Source organism: Pseudopipra pipra, chromosome 7, assembly GCF_036250125.1.
Source record: "Pseudopipra pipra isolate bDixPip1 chromosome 7, bDixPip1.hap1, whole genome shotgun sequence".
In the NCBI taxonomy this organism is placed as follows: Eukaryota; Metazoa; Chordata; class Aves; order Passeriformes; family Pipridae; genus Pseudopipra; species Pseudopipra pipra.
The window spans coordinates 14,271,055-14,288,702 of record NC_087555.1 but is presented as its reverse complement, the minus strand read 5'-3'; the positions used below and the strand labels follow the sequence as shown (position 1 = coordinate 14,288,702).

Below are 17,648 nucleotides of genomic sequence, written 5' to 3'. Positions count from 1 at the left end.
ACCATATTGACATCTCCATTTGAACCTAATGGCCCAAAACTTCAAGACATCTCTATTAGCCCCATGTTTAATGTATATCAATCTGAATATTAATCACATTAATGAAGTGTTTTCTGTTGGTTGCTTTCATCTATTATTAAAAAGAACACTAGAACAAGTGTGTATGTGATCGGCACTAGAAGGGAAAACCCAAATGTGTGAATATAAAGAGCAGGTCTTCTTGATAAACTCATTAGGACAAGCAGAACACTCCTACTCTAAAAACCATTTTGTGGCAATAGCAGCACAGTCCATTTATAAACAGTGAACTTGTGTTTACAGTAGTTCTTGGTCATTCTCAAAATAACTTGGAATAACCTATATCTGGGTAAAGCAGAAAGGGAAGCAAGACATGACTCTTTCAAAGCTCACTAGATGTGAGTGTACATCAGTCATTTTTTCCAGTGAGGAGTTCATCCTCACTAACATAGACTCATTGCACATTTCTTCCTTCTTCCTTCCCAGCTTAATACTCTGGAATATTCCTGACATTGTCACCATATTGTATTATGTTACTAAACATGGAAATGGATCTGAAGCAGTAGTATTGTTTTGGGGGTTATGTCTGAGAATTATTCACCTGGGAAGGTCTTAAATATCACAGTGACACTACACTGGGGTAATGCCATATTTTTCCTTTGTTCTACTTCTGTGCACCATTCACAAACTCTTTGCTATTAGAAGCCTAACTCAAACACAGAGGTGCCTTCTGAATGGAAATTGGATAGCAGCAGTTACATTTTAAATGCATTTCAAAGTCACACTGGCCCTTGTCACAAATTCCCACAGAAGGGATCTTCCCCACAGTCTACTGGCACAAAGAAGGCCCCACCATCCACATGCCTAAGGAAGATGTTGAAAAGTACTGGACCCAGTATTGACCTCTCAGGTGCATTAATTTTGGTTAATTCCTCAAACTGGACTTTGTGCCCTTTAGAAGGTATGCTTCAAGGGATGGCAGATAAAATATTAATCAATTGAGACACGCATTCTGCTGTCTCCCTGAAAGACTACTCAAACTAGATTTGACAAAGCTAGTAGCAATGAAGAAAAAATCCAACAGAGTTTCACTGGCTCTTTATCCCTTGAAGCAACCTGCACCACATTATCAGCCTGCTTGCCCCTGAATAGACCCTGTCTTGCAACGGCTCTAGGCCAGGCTCCTCACTGGGGCAAAGAGTTATAGAACAAAAGGTACTGGGATCTGGGACCAGGCAAAAGCAAGAAAGGGGAGGGAAAAAACCAAACAAACCAGATTGAAGAACAGGCCTTAGAAATCACAGTAAGGAAGTTTGAGAGTGGAAAGAAGACTACAACATAACAGATGAGACACTACAACTGACTGGCAAGTTTTAGCTGGACAAAAAGCTCAACCGATACTCGGAACAGGGCAGAAACAGATTTCAGAACACAGGCTGATTGTCTAACAATGTAACCACAAGCTTATTATAAATAATACATAAATCATGTTTTATTATATTGATAGAATATATAATATCATTATAATACTAAAAAAGAAAAAGGTGATATTAAAACTACACAGGAATGTCACAATGATCACAGCAGGTTAGTACACAATAGCTTGTTGAAGAAAAATTTCATTATTTAACTTCAACACTGTGCAAAATCTTGCTACTACCATCTACATAATTTTTTCAGGTTTCTAGATGTGGCCATCACAGCTTCCTCAAAAACTGGCTGTGGGAGGCTGGAGTTTTCAGACTGTGCTTACATCCTTTGCAGATTAGAAATGAACTGCTGTATTTTTAAGCTGCACTAAAAAAAAATCTCAAACAGATGCTTCATTCAAGAATGAACACAACATCTGAATCAGATTGATCTAAGATGCATGAAGCCAACATCACAACTTATTTAATCGAAAGTCTGAAGAAATTAGTGTGCAGTAACCAAAAATTTACAAACCAGTGGAATCAACGTTCATAAGAATATTTGTCTTTCAGATCAACATGAAAAGAAGAATGATGTACCAAATATTTGGGAAGAAAAGGCATTACATGATTCCTTTACCTCCAGATGCTGGCATACATATATGAATCATTAAACTAATACATCATTTTCTGTGCTGAGATCTGCCCTACACTGTGTCAGGAACTGTGTGTGCATGATTGTAGTGCAAAGGGAACCTAGTGCATGACTAGAATTTCTACAAATGGTTATATTACCAGAGGACAAAAATGGTACTGTTGTTCCCCCAAAGTGTCTCTAGTCTCAATATAAGAGGTAGACATACCAAAGAAAGGAAAGAATACCAGAAACAGTAAGATAATAAGAAATAGTTGACACAGCAGGAACACCAGCATAGAGCTGCAACATGATCCTACAGTTAACTTATCTAACACCTTGCTACAAGAAAATGCCCCATTTTTTGGGCCTGCTTCACTTATACAGGGTTTATCTAATGTGGTGAAGAGATCTAAGCAGCAAAGTGGATTTCCATTTCATCATTTTACTAAAGAAATTTGTTTGCAGGAGGTCAGAAGAGAACCAGTAAGTATCCACACCAGACCTGTGTGCTCAGTAGTCAGAAGTAGAGGGCACCACTGTACTGACAGCCCCAAGCTGAACAAACAACATTATCCTCAGAAAATCAGCAAGCTTACCAAAAGCATCTGAATCAAAGGGCTACAAAGTCTAATTAGCCAACATAAAGATTTATAAACACAAACATTTAACTTCAGGAGTCTATCAGAATCACTGATACGAGCTAGTCCATGGTCATGTGACATAACAGGATAATTTTATGCACTTTTTAAACTGAAGTTCCATATGGTAACCAACACTCACCCCACATACAAACAATCAGAAGGGAGGACCTGAAAACACATGGAGATAAAAGAGAAACTTATGGTTTCTATTTGTGCCACAGCTGTTGTTAATCTATCTGTAATGAGTCAAGGTTGCTGCTTTGGTGGCTGTTTGCTTTGTTGGGGACACAGTGGGGTGCACAGCAGGGTAAGGAGCTATTGCGGGGGGAGAAGGAGGTATGGACTTAAATTTTAAGCAAAACAATCACAAGAGCAGAAGATTACTTGGTTTTGGCTGTTTGTACTCCTCTAGAAGACAGACTAAAAATTTGTTGTCAAAATAGATGCTGAGCACTTTGAGAAGAATATTAAGGTATTTAAGAAAAAGCAGCAAACTAATTCTAAACTTTTATTGCTAAATACAGACTACTTATGCCCAGCATTATTCTTATTGTTTTGAAGTCCCCAAGATACATTTTGTTACTTCAGGCTTGCCTGAGCTTTCTCTACTAGTGTGTCTATTTTACAAAAACAACCCAAGGAACAGTTTGCAGTAGGTAGTAGCACGAGAGACATCTGACACCTCAGCCACCAAATATTCAAAGTTCTCTGAACTACACAAAGCTGTATGTTTGTTCTTCATCCAAGCTTGTCTTTTCATCAAGGAGATTTATAGCTTGCTCCATCCCTCCTATTCTAGTTTCAGAAGGAAATACATATTGAAGATATAACTCTTAGACTTAAGAACAATTTGTGCTCTCTTAGTACATTACTGTCCTCTTTCCTGTGAAGAAAATGAATTTATAATCAGAGTTCATACATACCTGGCTCATTAGACCACTGTTTTACTAGGATATTCTCCCCACATTATATTAAGACAACATTCAAAATGTTATAAAAAGAAATCCCATTACTTACTACAGTTTATCTTTGATACAGCAAGTGAACCTATTTTAAGGCTACTTATGCCTTTTAAAAGTACTGAACAGTCCCACATATTTTCCACAGTTATGATCTTTTTTTTTTTCAACTAGTGAATGGCAATAGGAACAAAAGAACTTTTAGCTCAGTACACTTCCTTTTCAGCTAAGGCATTTTACCTGCTGACATGGCTATTAAATATTTGTCAAAAACTTGAACACTTTGATAAATCTGCAGAAACAAACAATAAAATTCAGCCTTTAAAAGCACCTTGGATAATAAGGAAAATCATGTAAGCAAATGCACAAGTTTCTGGAAAGGGCAGGCAGGGGTGGGAGAAGCATAGCACACACCAAAAGCATTCTTTCTACATAGAAATAGTGACATACAGGTGGAAACAAGAAGCATCACCTTGGTCAGCAAATGAGAAGGCTTTCCTGCAATGTTTCTCAGAAGGAGGGAGGTTTCCCTGTCCAAATAGGAGTGCTTGTGCAGAAAGAAAGAGAAAGAACATAAATCAAAGGAAGTCAGTATAGTAATTTTATAGTGTCTTGATTACAGAAGATAAAGCAGAGTTTAATAGAAAAAAACACTACATCATCACTTTATTTCCCTTCCATAAAAACATGAACATTCCCAAATACTATGAGCTTAACACACTGGTGTAAAAGGAGTTGTGCTAATAGAGGACACTATTTTAATCTTCCTTTGTACAAAATATCACACAATAGAATTAAGAAAACTTTTGCTTACCTGCAACTGGTTTCTTTTCTGCAAGAGAAAACTTATTTTTAAAGACACTTAGAACTATAAAAGTAAGAAAACATGCACTTACAATGCTTTTCAAAATCCTTTCCAGTCTTCTAAAACTGAACATTCTACTTTCACTACACAAACATAAAGCCACTAAAACCTGATCATCCTAGAGACAAGGAAATGGTTTCATGCTTTCTACACTGGTTGCTGCTTCATTGCTAAAGAAGAAAGATGTTACCATAATAACATCAAGCTGACTTACAATCAATGTCCTTGTTTTTGAAGGGCTTACGTCTCTCTTCCCTTGTATAGTCTGAATTATAAAATTACAAATCCCCACATTTCTCTTGGAAGATAAACTACCATAAAGTATATTTTCATCTGTTTAAAAAGGGGAAGCAAAATCAGCAGAGGGGAAGCAACCAGTAGAGAAATGCAAAAAATCAGTCAATGACAGGTACCAGAGCGATTGTCTTCTCCAGCATCTGCTACAGACAACAAAACCATCATCATGCAGTGACTGCAGAACCACACAGTCACAAGTCTGCTAAGGGGCACTTAACAAAAGAGCATTAAGTACATCTCCTGTGTTCCACCACTGTACTGCAAGTTTTGGCCTGTGTGGCTGCAATTATCTCAGCCTTGTTTCAGTCAGTCCAATGCTACACTGAACAGGGCATGACAACTATACGTGCCTACTATCCTTTGGTTTAGAAATTAGCAACAGAGAATCCCCATCTCTTCTTCAGTGCCACAACAAGGTATGGTCTCCTGAAAAAAATGAAGAGCCCATGTCTACAACTTCATGCAAAGCAGTATCAAATAGTTTGGGGAATACAATTCCTGCAGTGGGAGTTTACTTGATGTGACTTCCACATGCTGGGATAAGCAATTAAGGATCTCAAGGAGGCTTTAAGAGTTACAGCTCAGAAAAGAGTATACACAGCATCTGAAGTGATCCAAGCTTCACCTGGTACTTAGCCACTCATACAGACACAGGTTATGCTACACACTGAATAAAGATTTTTCTGCCTGCACGTTAATTACTGTCTGCACCTACATCCTATGTTTTAGGAGCACACACTGCTGAGGTTTGTAGGACCTGGTATAATTAAAAGGTCTCAGGCACTGTTTACAGTCATACTTGAATTGTATCCTTTCCTACACAGCTCTAACTTCACGCAAAGTCAGTTTAGAATGGTCTCCTTACAAGGTATTGCTACAGAACTTGCAGAATAAACTGGCTGGCTCAATTCAAAACCCAAAAGTATACATAAAAACCCAATGACAAGTTTAAGGAAATTCTTTTAAAGAGTTTCTTGATAAGAGTTCTTGAGAAACATCATGGACTCAGATTAATATGGATCGTTTTTCTTGGTGAATGAAGCACTGCAATAGAAGGAACATTACAAATGGGTTTAGGCACTTGCCTGTTAGTCAACAATAGCATCAGAATTGAGAGAGGAGACTGAATCTCTCCTTAAAGAAAACACTATTTGCTGGAGAATATTTCTCCTACAGGGAAGCTCAAGGCAGGTTGATTAACCTTATTCCCATCACTGGTCATTTCAGCTGCTGCCATCTTGCATTTAAGTACAGTGGAAATCTTCTCCACTAAGGAGTTTCTGTTCTATCCAGAAACGGGAATGCCATATATTTCTTACAACTTAAGAGGCACTGGAAATTTTGTTCATACTGCTTTCCAGACCTGCAGCAAAATATGGAAACAGATAACCACAGGAGAGCTATTCTAGAAATCAAGAATGATGGTATTTTATTGGAAAGAGGGGTTGGTCAGTAAAATGTGGAACAACAGTATGATGACAAGTACCTCTCTGAATTTGAGGTGAAGAGATAACATGCCTAGAAACAGGAAGGCAACTGCCCTCTTTCCCAGACACCTTCTGTGCATGGCTCCTTCCTTATGTGTAATACATTCTGCAGTTCTGCACATACCCAAAAGTTAGAATGAGCAGAAGCAGCAAATCAACAGAAAAGCCTAAGTTCTAGAAATTATAGCTTGGCTAAACAATAACTATGTGTATATAATATTTTTAAAATATTTGACCTGCACAAACCATTAGATAAAGAAAAAAATTATTTTTCATTTTAGAACAGTATATTACTTTCACAATCCAGTTTTAAAGCATTTAATCTATTTCAAAGAAAGACTTCAGCTCAAACACCAAGCTTTTAGGTAAACAAGTGCTGTTCTTTAATACAGGCTGCTAGATTATTCCATTGTTCAGGGGAAGATTTTTTTGGGATTTTTTTCTACATAGTACAGTCACAGTAGACCACACAGAGGATCTAAATAGTCCACCCTTCCTCTCTATTTCTGGAGTTCAAATAAGTATTGAAGCTCTGACAATTTAAATGCCTGATCTTTCCAAATAAACTAACCTACTTTCATGCTCCAAGTACTTTCCCAGACTAAAAATATCAGCAATGAAATCCAGGAAAACAAAATCAAAACATTAATTACTCCTAGGTAGACATTTTTGGTCTTCTATCATGAAAAGCATCTCTTCTTCCACCTGCTCCCATCACAACAACGAGAACTCAAGCTCTGGCAATGAAGTGTATCACCTTAGATTCATTTGGCATATAAAACCAATTCCAATTACACAAACTAGCACGTGTCCCACAATGCCATGATTTTTTCTATCCTGCTGCAGTAAGCTGACTGCTTCCCCAGTACAAGGTCACCATTTCTCATAATGGGTGTTTTCAGTTTAAAAATATTTTTTTTAAATGTCACATGACCAGAATGAAATATCTTTGGAAGGTAAAAGTAGTTTGAAACATAATGAAAGTGTCAAAGTTTGACAACAGCTCCAGAGAAAACAAAACCGTGCAGTCCTTTATACTAAGCAAGAAGTCACAGAGAAAGAAGTCAGACTGTAAGTGTTGGAAGACTATTTAATTTGCTGCATCCATCAAAATACTCAGCACAGCTAATTCAACATGAATAACACCAAGTCAGAGACCTGATGCCTGATTTACCAAATTCTTTGGAAGATCACATATTTCTAGGTCACACTTCAATAAGCAGGCAAACTCAAACAGTATATGAAATGTGCACAGTCCAAAGCTAGCTATACTTCTACTGCAAGGTTTCTTGTAAAGCTGTATTTTTTATGTATAGGATAGTGTTCTCAATATCCAGCCATCAGTAACAGCCATACCTTGTTATAAGTTTCTGTATAAAAATATTAATGCAAATGCAGTACCAACGAAAAAGCTTCTCAAAGTTACTTCCATTATATGTAGGAAAAAAGTTCACTTAGCATATCTCGAACTTTTCTATGAAAAGGGGATCTATAAAACTACTCTGTCGGTAAAAGAATTTTAAAGCCAACACTTAATACACTGATATTTTAAATGCTGAATAGGGAGCCAGACTCCACTCAGGATTCCCAGTTAGTCTAACACCACCACTACTCAGGCAGAACTCAAAATACCATAGCCCAGTAGACATCCAGGAAGGAAGAAGCGATAGGGCTTTAAGAGGACTCTTAAGAGGCAACTTGAAATGTTTCCTCTTGTCACATAATCGAATCTGTCGATATAAACTGTGCTCCAAGACTTTCCCCCAGGAAGCCCAGACAGGCCAGAACACTGCCCAGCCATGCTGGACACTGAAACTCAGCAAGTTTGTTAATAGAATCCTCAGAAGGCTCTCTGGGCCCTAAAAGAACCAAACACGAAGCCTACCATCAGGTATCAAATAGACTTGCAACTTCTTTTTGTGTTGAAAACACTTCATTTGGGGACAACGTTAACACAATACCAAGAAAGTTATTCACTTCTGTTTTAGTCCTTCCTCATAATACAGGACAGACTTCGAAATAAGTTGCCGGAACTCAATCCAGTTAAAAGACCTGGATATAGAAAAATAATGAAAGAAAACTATCAGAAACAGGAAAATCATTTTATGCAAGAAGTAGAAGCAGACATTGCAATGATGACTGTTTTGAACTGAGTCATACCATAACTCCTAGCAGCAATTATTCCGAATCACACTGAAAACTATAGATGTTTAATAATAAAAAACCCTCAAAACGCTAAAAAAGATATGCTGATCGGAAAATTAACTTTCTAAAAAATTAAATATATACCTTCCTCAAGGGATGACAAAACAGCTGTGCACAAAAGCACTTAGTGCAGACACAATTTTACATTAAAAAATTTGGGTATGATGATCAAAATATCAGAAGTAACAAAAAGCATACAAGTAAGCCTACTAATGTTTCCCTAGGAAACTTAAGCTGCTATGGATAATCACAACGAAGAAAACTAGGTTTGAGTAAAATTAACATTAACACTGAAAAGTTCTAGACGCTGTTAAGACAAAAAAATTAGTAGTTGTCATGTGCAGTTCATTCAGCAAAGACAGCTAGCCTTGATGTTTATAAAAATATGGACTATAGTCTTGTTACAAATTAGGTTTTGGACTTCAAAGATTTCCTACATCCTTTCTTTGGAGACAGGAATGTAGCATCCATTATCTTCTGATCTAAATATCAGATGTTCATGGACCAGCTGTTGAAAACTGCATTTCACTCATTTCAGAAAACTCAGCACAATACTTTTATAGCCATCACCAGTCCTTCATCTATAAAACATGTTTGCTAAACATGATAGAACAGATGGGCTAGCAGGAAAATGAAAATACCTTTCAGATTTCCAGAATATAATTCGTTGCACTAAACTAAATGACAAGTAATGCCCTACATGGCCAAAACCTCAAGGTTTTCTCACCTACTATCCTTGTAAGTTCTACTATGAAATATTCAGTGGGTTGTTTTAATTCTTGAGGTTCTGAGGTCTTCAGCCAAAAGTCAGTTTCAAAGAAATCAAGACTGAAATGATTTCTAAACTATCACTGAATTCCCAAGCATATTATATTTATTTTTTACAGTCAGTAACTGAAGGGTGGATTTTAAGCAGATCCTTTTAGAAGGTGATAAACTGAGCTGTCTAGCCAGGTTCTGAAACATAAAGGCTGCATAGCCCATCCTGCCACGGCAGCAGGTTCACAGGTAATGCACTATAGTATACATGGCCTCCTTTCTTCATCTCTACGTGCACAGTTTTGCAAAATATTGACTAGAATGTTCATATTGAACTGATTCATTTTCTTGTTACACACCTGATCATCACTTCATACAGAAATAAGCAGGACTAGTTTAGAAAGATTCAGCCTCATTGGCAAGAGACCAAGTTGTATCTAATTCCTCTAATTTTAAGGTAATGGCTGAGAATACGTGCATACAGAATTTAAAAACAGCACAGTACAATCTGAAAGGTATCAAGTATGTTCTTTACACTGGCAATTTACAAATAATGATCAAAATCTGGGTGGGAAGTGCATGACCTGGCAATCTTCTCAGATATTTTACCTTATTGTTCTAATGCCTTAAATATCTTAAATAGAAAACCTTACTTCATGTTAAATATTATCTGTAGGTCCAAAGCCACTCACTCAATGTATGTACAACAGAATAACAAACACACTGAGGACTTGTGCATATAATTATCTTGCCATGTTTCTTGCAAAACTCTTAATAAGAGTTTAACATTAACCCACACGTTTAATTAAACCAGCTGGTGGCACTCTTGTGCCACTATTCTGGATTCAATGTGACAGTTGAGAAACGCTATAAAAATCTTTTTTAAAAGCATCCTCTGTCCCTAAAAACAAACTAAATATTGGGGAAACTCATTAAACAGCATCCAATAGAAAGCTATATCTTGCAAAAGTCAGCATCCAACAGAGAGCTACATGCTTGCAAAAGTTTTGCTGAAAAGATAACTCCTATAGCTCCCATTTCAACTTCATCTCTATGTTGAATTCTTTAGACTCCACCTTAAAGAATTAGAATCCACTATTTTCAAAACAGAACTCAAAAATTAAAGTTTAAACATAATTTTTGTAATTTTGACCCAAAGGAGGACAAAGATGGAAAAGAACTCAAATTTTTCTTTGCAAACACTTTGATATCATATATTCATATGGAATGTATTCATATGCACACAATATGATAAATATCTAACTGAAAATACCCATTTTCCGCTTTCCTTTGCAAAGGGGGTGCTTTAGCCTAGCGAAAAAGCAGCTCAGAGGAGACCTTATCACTCTCTACAATTAGCTAGAAGAATGTGGTTGACAGGTGGGTGACAGTCTCTTCTCACAAGTAGTAACAAGAGATAGGAGAAGATGAAAGGGACTCAAGTTGCACCAGAGGAGGTTTACATTGGATATTTGAAAAAAAAAATTGTTGCAAAAGGGATAACAGTTTGTTCTTATCAAAACCTAAGAAAAGGAAAACAGACACTTAGAAACTGAAGCAGCAGCATTAGATAACAGAGCTGCCAGACACTTCCACATCCAAGATGTGTTTTCACAGAATCACCATGGGTAAAGTTGGAAGGGACCACAGTGGGTCATCTGGTCCAACCTCCAGCTCAAGCAGGGTCATCCTAGAGTTGCTTATAAAAAAGCTATATCACTAAGACAGCAATTTTCCACAATGGCTTACCATTACAGGATGATTACTAGTCATTTACATTAGACAAGTATTCCAAAGTAAAGAAAGGAAGGTGTGTGTCATTTAAAATACAGATGTTTTTAAAGACCTCTCTAAGTCTGACCATGAAATAGCTTATTGGCAGGGGCATCATCAAAGACCTGCTTTGTGCTGTCCCACAAGAAGAGACCTAAATTTGTCTAAGCCTAAGCCTTTAAGAATTAAAATTGTAGTCTATAAAGTCTCAATGAAGTCTGGAGCATCACAATTAAAAAAACCTCAAGGGTGCATCCTCTCAGAGAGCACTGCCCAGCCCTTCAACTGGACTGTACACTACTAACCTTGAACCAAAGATCAGCCAAGATCAAGAGTGCTTGGGTCCGTGGGGGAGAGTATAGCTGCCTTCTTTAAACTGCAATGCCTGCCTGCTGCAGATACTGCAGCCAGACAAGGGAGGGGAGAACCTGGTGCAATCATTCTGAGCTCAGGAGTGGCCAACCCTCCCTCCTAGAACTCATCCAACTCCATTTCACTGCAGGCAACTGGACCAAAAAAAAAAATTTCAAATGTTGATTTACAGCAAGTATTTATTAAATACTAGGAATGTTTATAACTTCATGTCAGTTCTGACAGTTACAGACTAAACCTCCTGAAGGTCACTGCAATTTCAGTAATATGTCTGTGAACATCTTGATCAACAAACTGCTGCACTGTGTGCATGAGACGCACTCCTCTTTAGTTCATGCACCTCTCAGGTCAAGTTGTGACGCTCCCCTGCTGAACACAAGCTACTTAAGATGGAGCAGGACAGAAAGGATTGTAAAAGCTACTGAACACTTCAGTTCAAGCTTGGTTTCACTATTGCTTTTTAGAAATTTAAGACTAAACTGCCACAAGAAAGAGGCAGCCCTGTTGCTTCCACAACCATGTGTTTTCACATCTCCTGTGTGGACAGCAGTCATTTTGACCACGTGGTCCAAAAGATCAATGAACAACTAATTCAGAAGGATTATTTTTCAGGGAAAGCTGCTCCAAATGACCAGGCAGCTGCACAAACAAGATGGGGAAAGACTGCCCAATTCATCAATTGCATGGATCTAAACCAAACATGAAATCCCAAATAAAGTTTCTCTGCAGGGAGGAGGTTTCAAGCATGGAATTCTCCCAAAATTAAAACAAACAGACAAACAAACAAAACAAAAAAACCAGGAAAAAATACTATAGAGTATAATTTCACATAAAGTGTTTGTCTGATCTGTCTAAAAAAAGATACATTAAGTGGAAGACCTAAAGAAGGAAGGGGAAAAAAACCCCCTCAAACTTAGTATACTATGATTAATTAATTCCTAACTGCATTAGTTCAAGAATATCAGACACTTCATCCTGAAAAGGGCTCTATCTGTACCACAGAAAACAAAATATCAGAGAAGCTAAGAAAGCTAAGAAATAAGAGTACATGTAGGTTTAATTGGTTCGATTGGTTTTGACTGAATCTGCTGCCTTTTATACTGAGGCAACTGTATTAAATAACATTTCATTATATGCCTGTTGACTTCTACACCATACATTTCCCCAAAAATGACTGTAGACATCAAGTCATCCAAAGATCAACCACTATAAAAGATTGGGGAGCTAAGTCACAAATCTATCTTTTTGTTTAAAAGTGGATAAGTCACATGAAAAAAACCCCACACCTGCATTCATAAAGCAAGGCACTGATTTGGCTGGTCGAAAATGTTATTCAACTTCTACAAAAATGAGACTAGTAAGTGTCCAGCCTAGGAAACTAATCAAAGTTGTAAATTTGGTCAACTAAAAATGAAGACTTGTCTTTGTATTTGCAGACAGCTTTTACCATACTCTAATAGATTAAACACTAACCAGCATGCTCAAACCTGACACAGCTAAAAGGCCAGTTCTCAGTTATTTTTTCAGAACATGAAGTCTTATTTTTGGGGGTTTGAACTTCTTTACAAATGTCACGAACTCTTGTTTTCATCCTATAGGTTAGGAATATATGCAACTGAAGACAACAGCATAAATTCTTTTCTCCTCTTAAGAGTTTAATGTTCCACAATTGGCAGCTGTGTTCTTAATTTTTGTCATCTGTTCCAAATTTGATTTTTGGCAACCTGAAGTAAGGACAAACAAGTAATCTGTTGCTAATTTCCTACAGATGTTGTATTTCACATCCCTAATCTAATCAAATGTTGCAAAAAAAAAAAAAATTGTCTTGGGTTTAAGCAGACTGGTGTATCTACAAAAATTGGCTGCTTAAAAAGCTCCATTAATTAATCACAACTTGTAGTGATATCTTCACTGCAAATGCAACCAATGCATACTACATCCCTGCAGCACGCTTTTGACAAAATTTGGTAACATCTTAAGGCAAGACTTCTGATTTCTCCACTGAGGTCTAGTGGCTTAGTCCAAGAGGAATGCTGCCTAGATTTAATTGGTCATTGATCCATTGTATTTTTTCTCTTGCAGATGAACCTGGTAAGAGATAGAACCTCTAAAGAAGGATTTTCCTAGCTTGTCTGTGTTAATGATCCAATTTTTTCCTCAAGAAATCCTTTCCCAAACACAAGTATTTTTCTAAAGTGCTCTGGAACAGGCACAAAAGCAAAGAGATTCATTTTAAAATGTGCTTATTTACACAGCACTTGGGACAGCAGAGTAAGTCATTTAGTTGCTTGTCCACAGAAGACTCCAACATCACAGAATAACCAGAAAGAACAGTATATTTAGGCAGAGACAATGCCTTTGGTGTTCATACTTAGGTAACAAAGTATACCATAACTGTGATTTTTGAGCTGAGACCAGCTTTGCCACCCAGCAGTGTCAAAAAGAACATGTATTAACTGTCCATTTTCCTGTTCTTTCAGGGAGGGAACTTTTAAACTTATTCATCAGCGTGAGGCAAAGCTGACAGGCAATGTCAGAAGATAAAATTATTCTTACGTGTTTTGTGGTTCCTGCTACACTTCAGTTAGTCACCTCCTATGTGGAAAAAAGTTACAGTATAAATTTTAAATTCATAGTTATAAAATAAGTCAGATGCACTGATTGGAGAATCGAGATTTACCAATAAAAGGATAATGTTTAAAGTCTTGTTTCCCTTTCACGTATTTTAAACCTATATACCCCAAATTTTAAAACATACCAGTCCATGTATGTGCAGTAGACAAAACTTTTAGAATGTCTCCTTTGGATTGCAACTGAAAATTCTTAAGAAAAAATTTAAATTATCCCTTCCTATAATTTGCTTTGCAGATTCCATGCGTGTAATGTGAAAAAAAGGATAAGGTGCTAGTTTTGCAGGCACTGGGAAGAGTGAATTAGCAATCTTTGGGTTCTAGTGCATCATGTGATGAGCACGAATAGCCAAGCACATTTGATTACCAAAAAACATAAATATTGTTTATATTTCATGAAATTGTATGTTTATCTCAGAAAATGCTTTGAATGCCTCAAAAAATCTGGCAAGTGAGGAGTAATTTTACATGTATTTCAAGAACATTTGAAAACTGGAGGGCTCACACTTCTTATGCCAAGAAAATTGGAAGCCAAAGTAATGCTGCGGGATGATAGATATGCACAATTTTTCTTTACTGTTTACTTATTAAAGAACACTTTGTGACTAATAACTGGAAAAAAAGAAAGAGGAAAAGATGGTCTAATTGTGTTTCAAATTAAGTCTTTCCATTGACTATTTTCAGCTTAGGAAAACGCTAACTGGAAATGCTCCAGAATACTCTTTGTGTACAAAACTAAGGACATAACACAACTGGCAGAAAATTAAATGAATTTTTTTTAAAAAAATAATTTTTTCTTTAGAAGAAACACAAAACAAACCTCTGTCATGCCTTGTTTGTTGCTTGTCTGTGACTACTCTCACAAATGGAAGTCTAACATTATTCACATCTGCTAACCATGCAAAACATGGACCATAAGGAAAACTACTCGAACATTAAGCTCCCAAAACACAAGAGCTCTATTCCTTCAAGAGCTAAAATAGACCACAACTGTTCTTTAAATCACCTACAAATAATAGGTGAGGTTCAGCAATCCAACTCTATTTAAAGACACCATTGCCTACCAAAGATCATACTAGCAGTTGATTTCTCTGCATACATTAGCAGTCAACTGCACTTTCATACAATGTAACATTTACCAACCCCACATAAAACATGGCCCTCAGTAATTTTAGATGGGTACCAAAGTTTTCGTGTTATGCCACTGTGTAGGCAAGTGAAGTGTCATACAAGAACCATGGCAAAATTGCCATGAAACACAAACTCTGTTTCTCCTTGTGCCTCTCTCAAGTTCTCCATTTTATCCCACAGGAGCTATTAGCTAGTACAGATTTATCTGTGTGTGCTGAGCTTACATGACAATCCCCACTAACTGTCATGCCTCCAAACCTCCCTTTTTTCCCCCGAAAGAAACATTAATGTTTACTCTATACTGCTGCTGTCTCTGTCAAGTGAAGCAAAGAACTTGTAGCTGTAATGCACTGGCAGTCAGGCTCTTGTCATGATTTTCACCTCTTTTACTTAAATTCGTTGTAGGTTTAGGCTTGATGCAAAAGCTAAAGAATAAAATACAATTTAAAAAAAAAATCATGCAGTGTTACTGACTGCTACATTTTGCATTATCTTCATATGTAAGCCAGAATCTCTCAGCTGTGCAAACTGGGTTACAGACATAAAGAACTCCATCGAGTTGGGCGGGCGGGGGTGGTGCTGTGCTGTGCCAGACCAGATGGCAGACTTCAAACTTATCTGCAACCTCTTCACTGAGTATGTGCAGGACAGGAACAATGACCGTCCATGAATGGACCCTTTCACCCGTCAGACACAAACAGCTCCATGAGCATCATCAACACATTTCTCTATTCTCTCCCCACTGCTTGCTTCTCCTATTGCTCTAGCACAGCTCACTGAAAACAGAGACAACTCCTTGCTGGCAGAGGGGCCAAAGGAAGAAGGAAAAAGATAATGTGGGTGGAAGGGACAAGTTAGTCATACAGTCATCACTTCCCCTACTTTTAACTCATGCTACTACTTCATTTATTCAGTCTACATTCAAGTATCCCACATACAGAAACAAAGCTTGTGAGTGTATGCCACCCATTACACAACTAAAAACATAAAAATTAAATGCAACCTACCAATTTAAGAAAGAATACCGTTCAAGCAAGGATCTGGGAAATCATTTTGTCAAAGACAAATTTCAATTTAACAAAAAATTATGGGGTTTAGGGTGGGATAGAAACAACTTTTCTTCTTATTCAACAATGCTTAAGGGGGACTTAGGACAAGAACGTAAGTGCAGTCAGAAAACAGTACCATCAAGACAAGATCTTGAGACTACAAAGCAATAGTCTTTGAAGACATTAATGTTCACAGTGTCTCAAGTGATAGTGTTAAGAATTGTTACTAAAGAAAGAAAATAAATCATGATGACAATTAATAAACCCACAATTTTAGACAACCCAGGAAAATCCAGAATTTCAACTCCTCCAAAACTGGCATAAATACAAATTTAGAAGGAGAACAAGGATGGTCCTGGTCAATAGAACTACTGAAAGTTATCATCTATCATCATGCTGATGTATCTTCAACCCCAGGAGGTTCCTACAGCACAGGCTGCTAGGAGGAAGAGGAAAACAAGACCCTACCTTGCCTGTCCAAATGCTCAGGCAAGAAGTTCTGAATAATCCAAGACCAGCAATATGTGTATTCCTGTTCTCCCTTCCAGCCTCCAGCACTTGGCTACAGCCCTGATCAGACTCCTCTGAGCCTCCCCAATTCACCTAAATAACACAGAATGAGTCCCAGAATAGAAGCAGTAAGGTTTCTATGTTAAGGACCAGTAAGTGCCAAAGCTGGGACAATGGAGGAGATGAGACAGTGTGGGCAAGAACTTTGAGGAAGGAAGGATGAGAGAAAAGGGAATTTATATCCTCCATTTCTGGTGGTTGTGGAATTACAGCCTTTTTCATAACATTGATCACTATTATCAGACGGAAAATACACTAGACCACACATACCTTTCACAGGTCAGTGCATGGCAGTTCTTTTACTGGACTTTCCTGCGTTTCCAGGTCAGAGAGCTCTCAAATACAGAGCAGAATTATTTTTTAAGATAAAATACTGAAGTTAATAACTGCAAAGCTTATTTCCTTTTTCAAACAAGTATTTCCTCCCATCAAAACTGTCTTCCGTTTTACTTCGGAAGAGCATAACATCAAGTTGCAGCAGGAAGGATGACTTTTTAAAGTACCTATACTGCCTGCAGAGGACAGAAGGGATCGGTCAAAAGGGCAGAGCTGCCAAGACACTGCCCTCTTTGACAAGAGCCACAGCAGTAAAGAGAAATTTTAAAGGTCAGCTCAACTACAGGCAGTCTCAAGGAAGACAGGCAAAAGAGCTAACTCGAAGCACTATGTTAGAATAACAAATCTCAAAACAGATCTGCTATGGCCATGAAGAAATAGCCTCTCCCGCTTTCTGCATAAAACCTGTTTGGATTTTTCCCTACATGGGCACTAGGTCTTCTTCAAAGGCTATTTCCTCAGAGGGATGTTCTCTACTAGAAACAGCACCACTGAGTCAACTGTGTAGGT

The 17,648-nt window shown here is 37.6% G+C and overlaps 1 protein-coding gene across 4 annotated transcripts in view; it reads right to left on the bottom strand.

Moving 5' to 3' along the window:
* RAPH1 (Ras association (RalGDS/AF-6) and pleckstrin homology domains 1) overlaps positions 1-17,648 on the bottom strand; it is an 87,882-nt gene that overhangs the window by 30,272 nt on the left and 39,962 nt on the right. For 3 of the 4 annotated variants that reach the window (XM_064660636.1, XM_064660638.1, XM_064660639.1), the window contains exon 5: positions 4,137-4,211. The exons of the other annotated variant lie outside the window; for it this stretch is intronic. In XM_064660636.1, the coding sequence (XP_064516706.1) occupies positions 4,137-4,211 (75 nt within the window). The remainder of the gene's footprint in view (positions 1-4,136; positions 4,212-17,648) is intronic. 4 annotated transcript variants of the gene reach the window in all.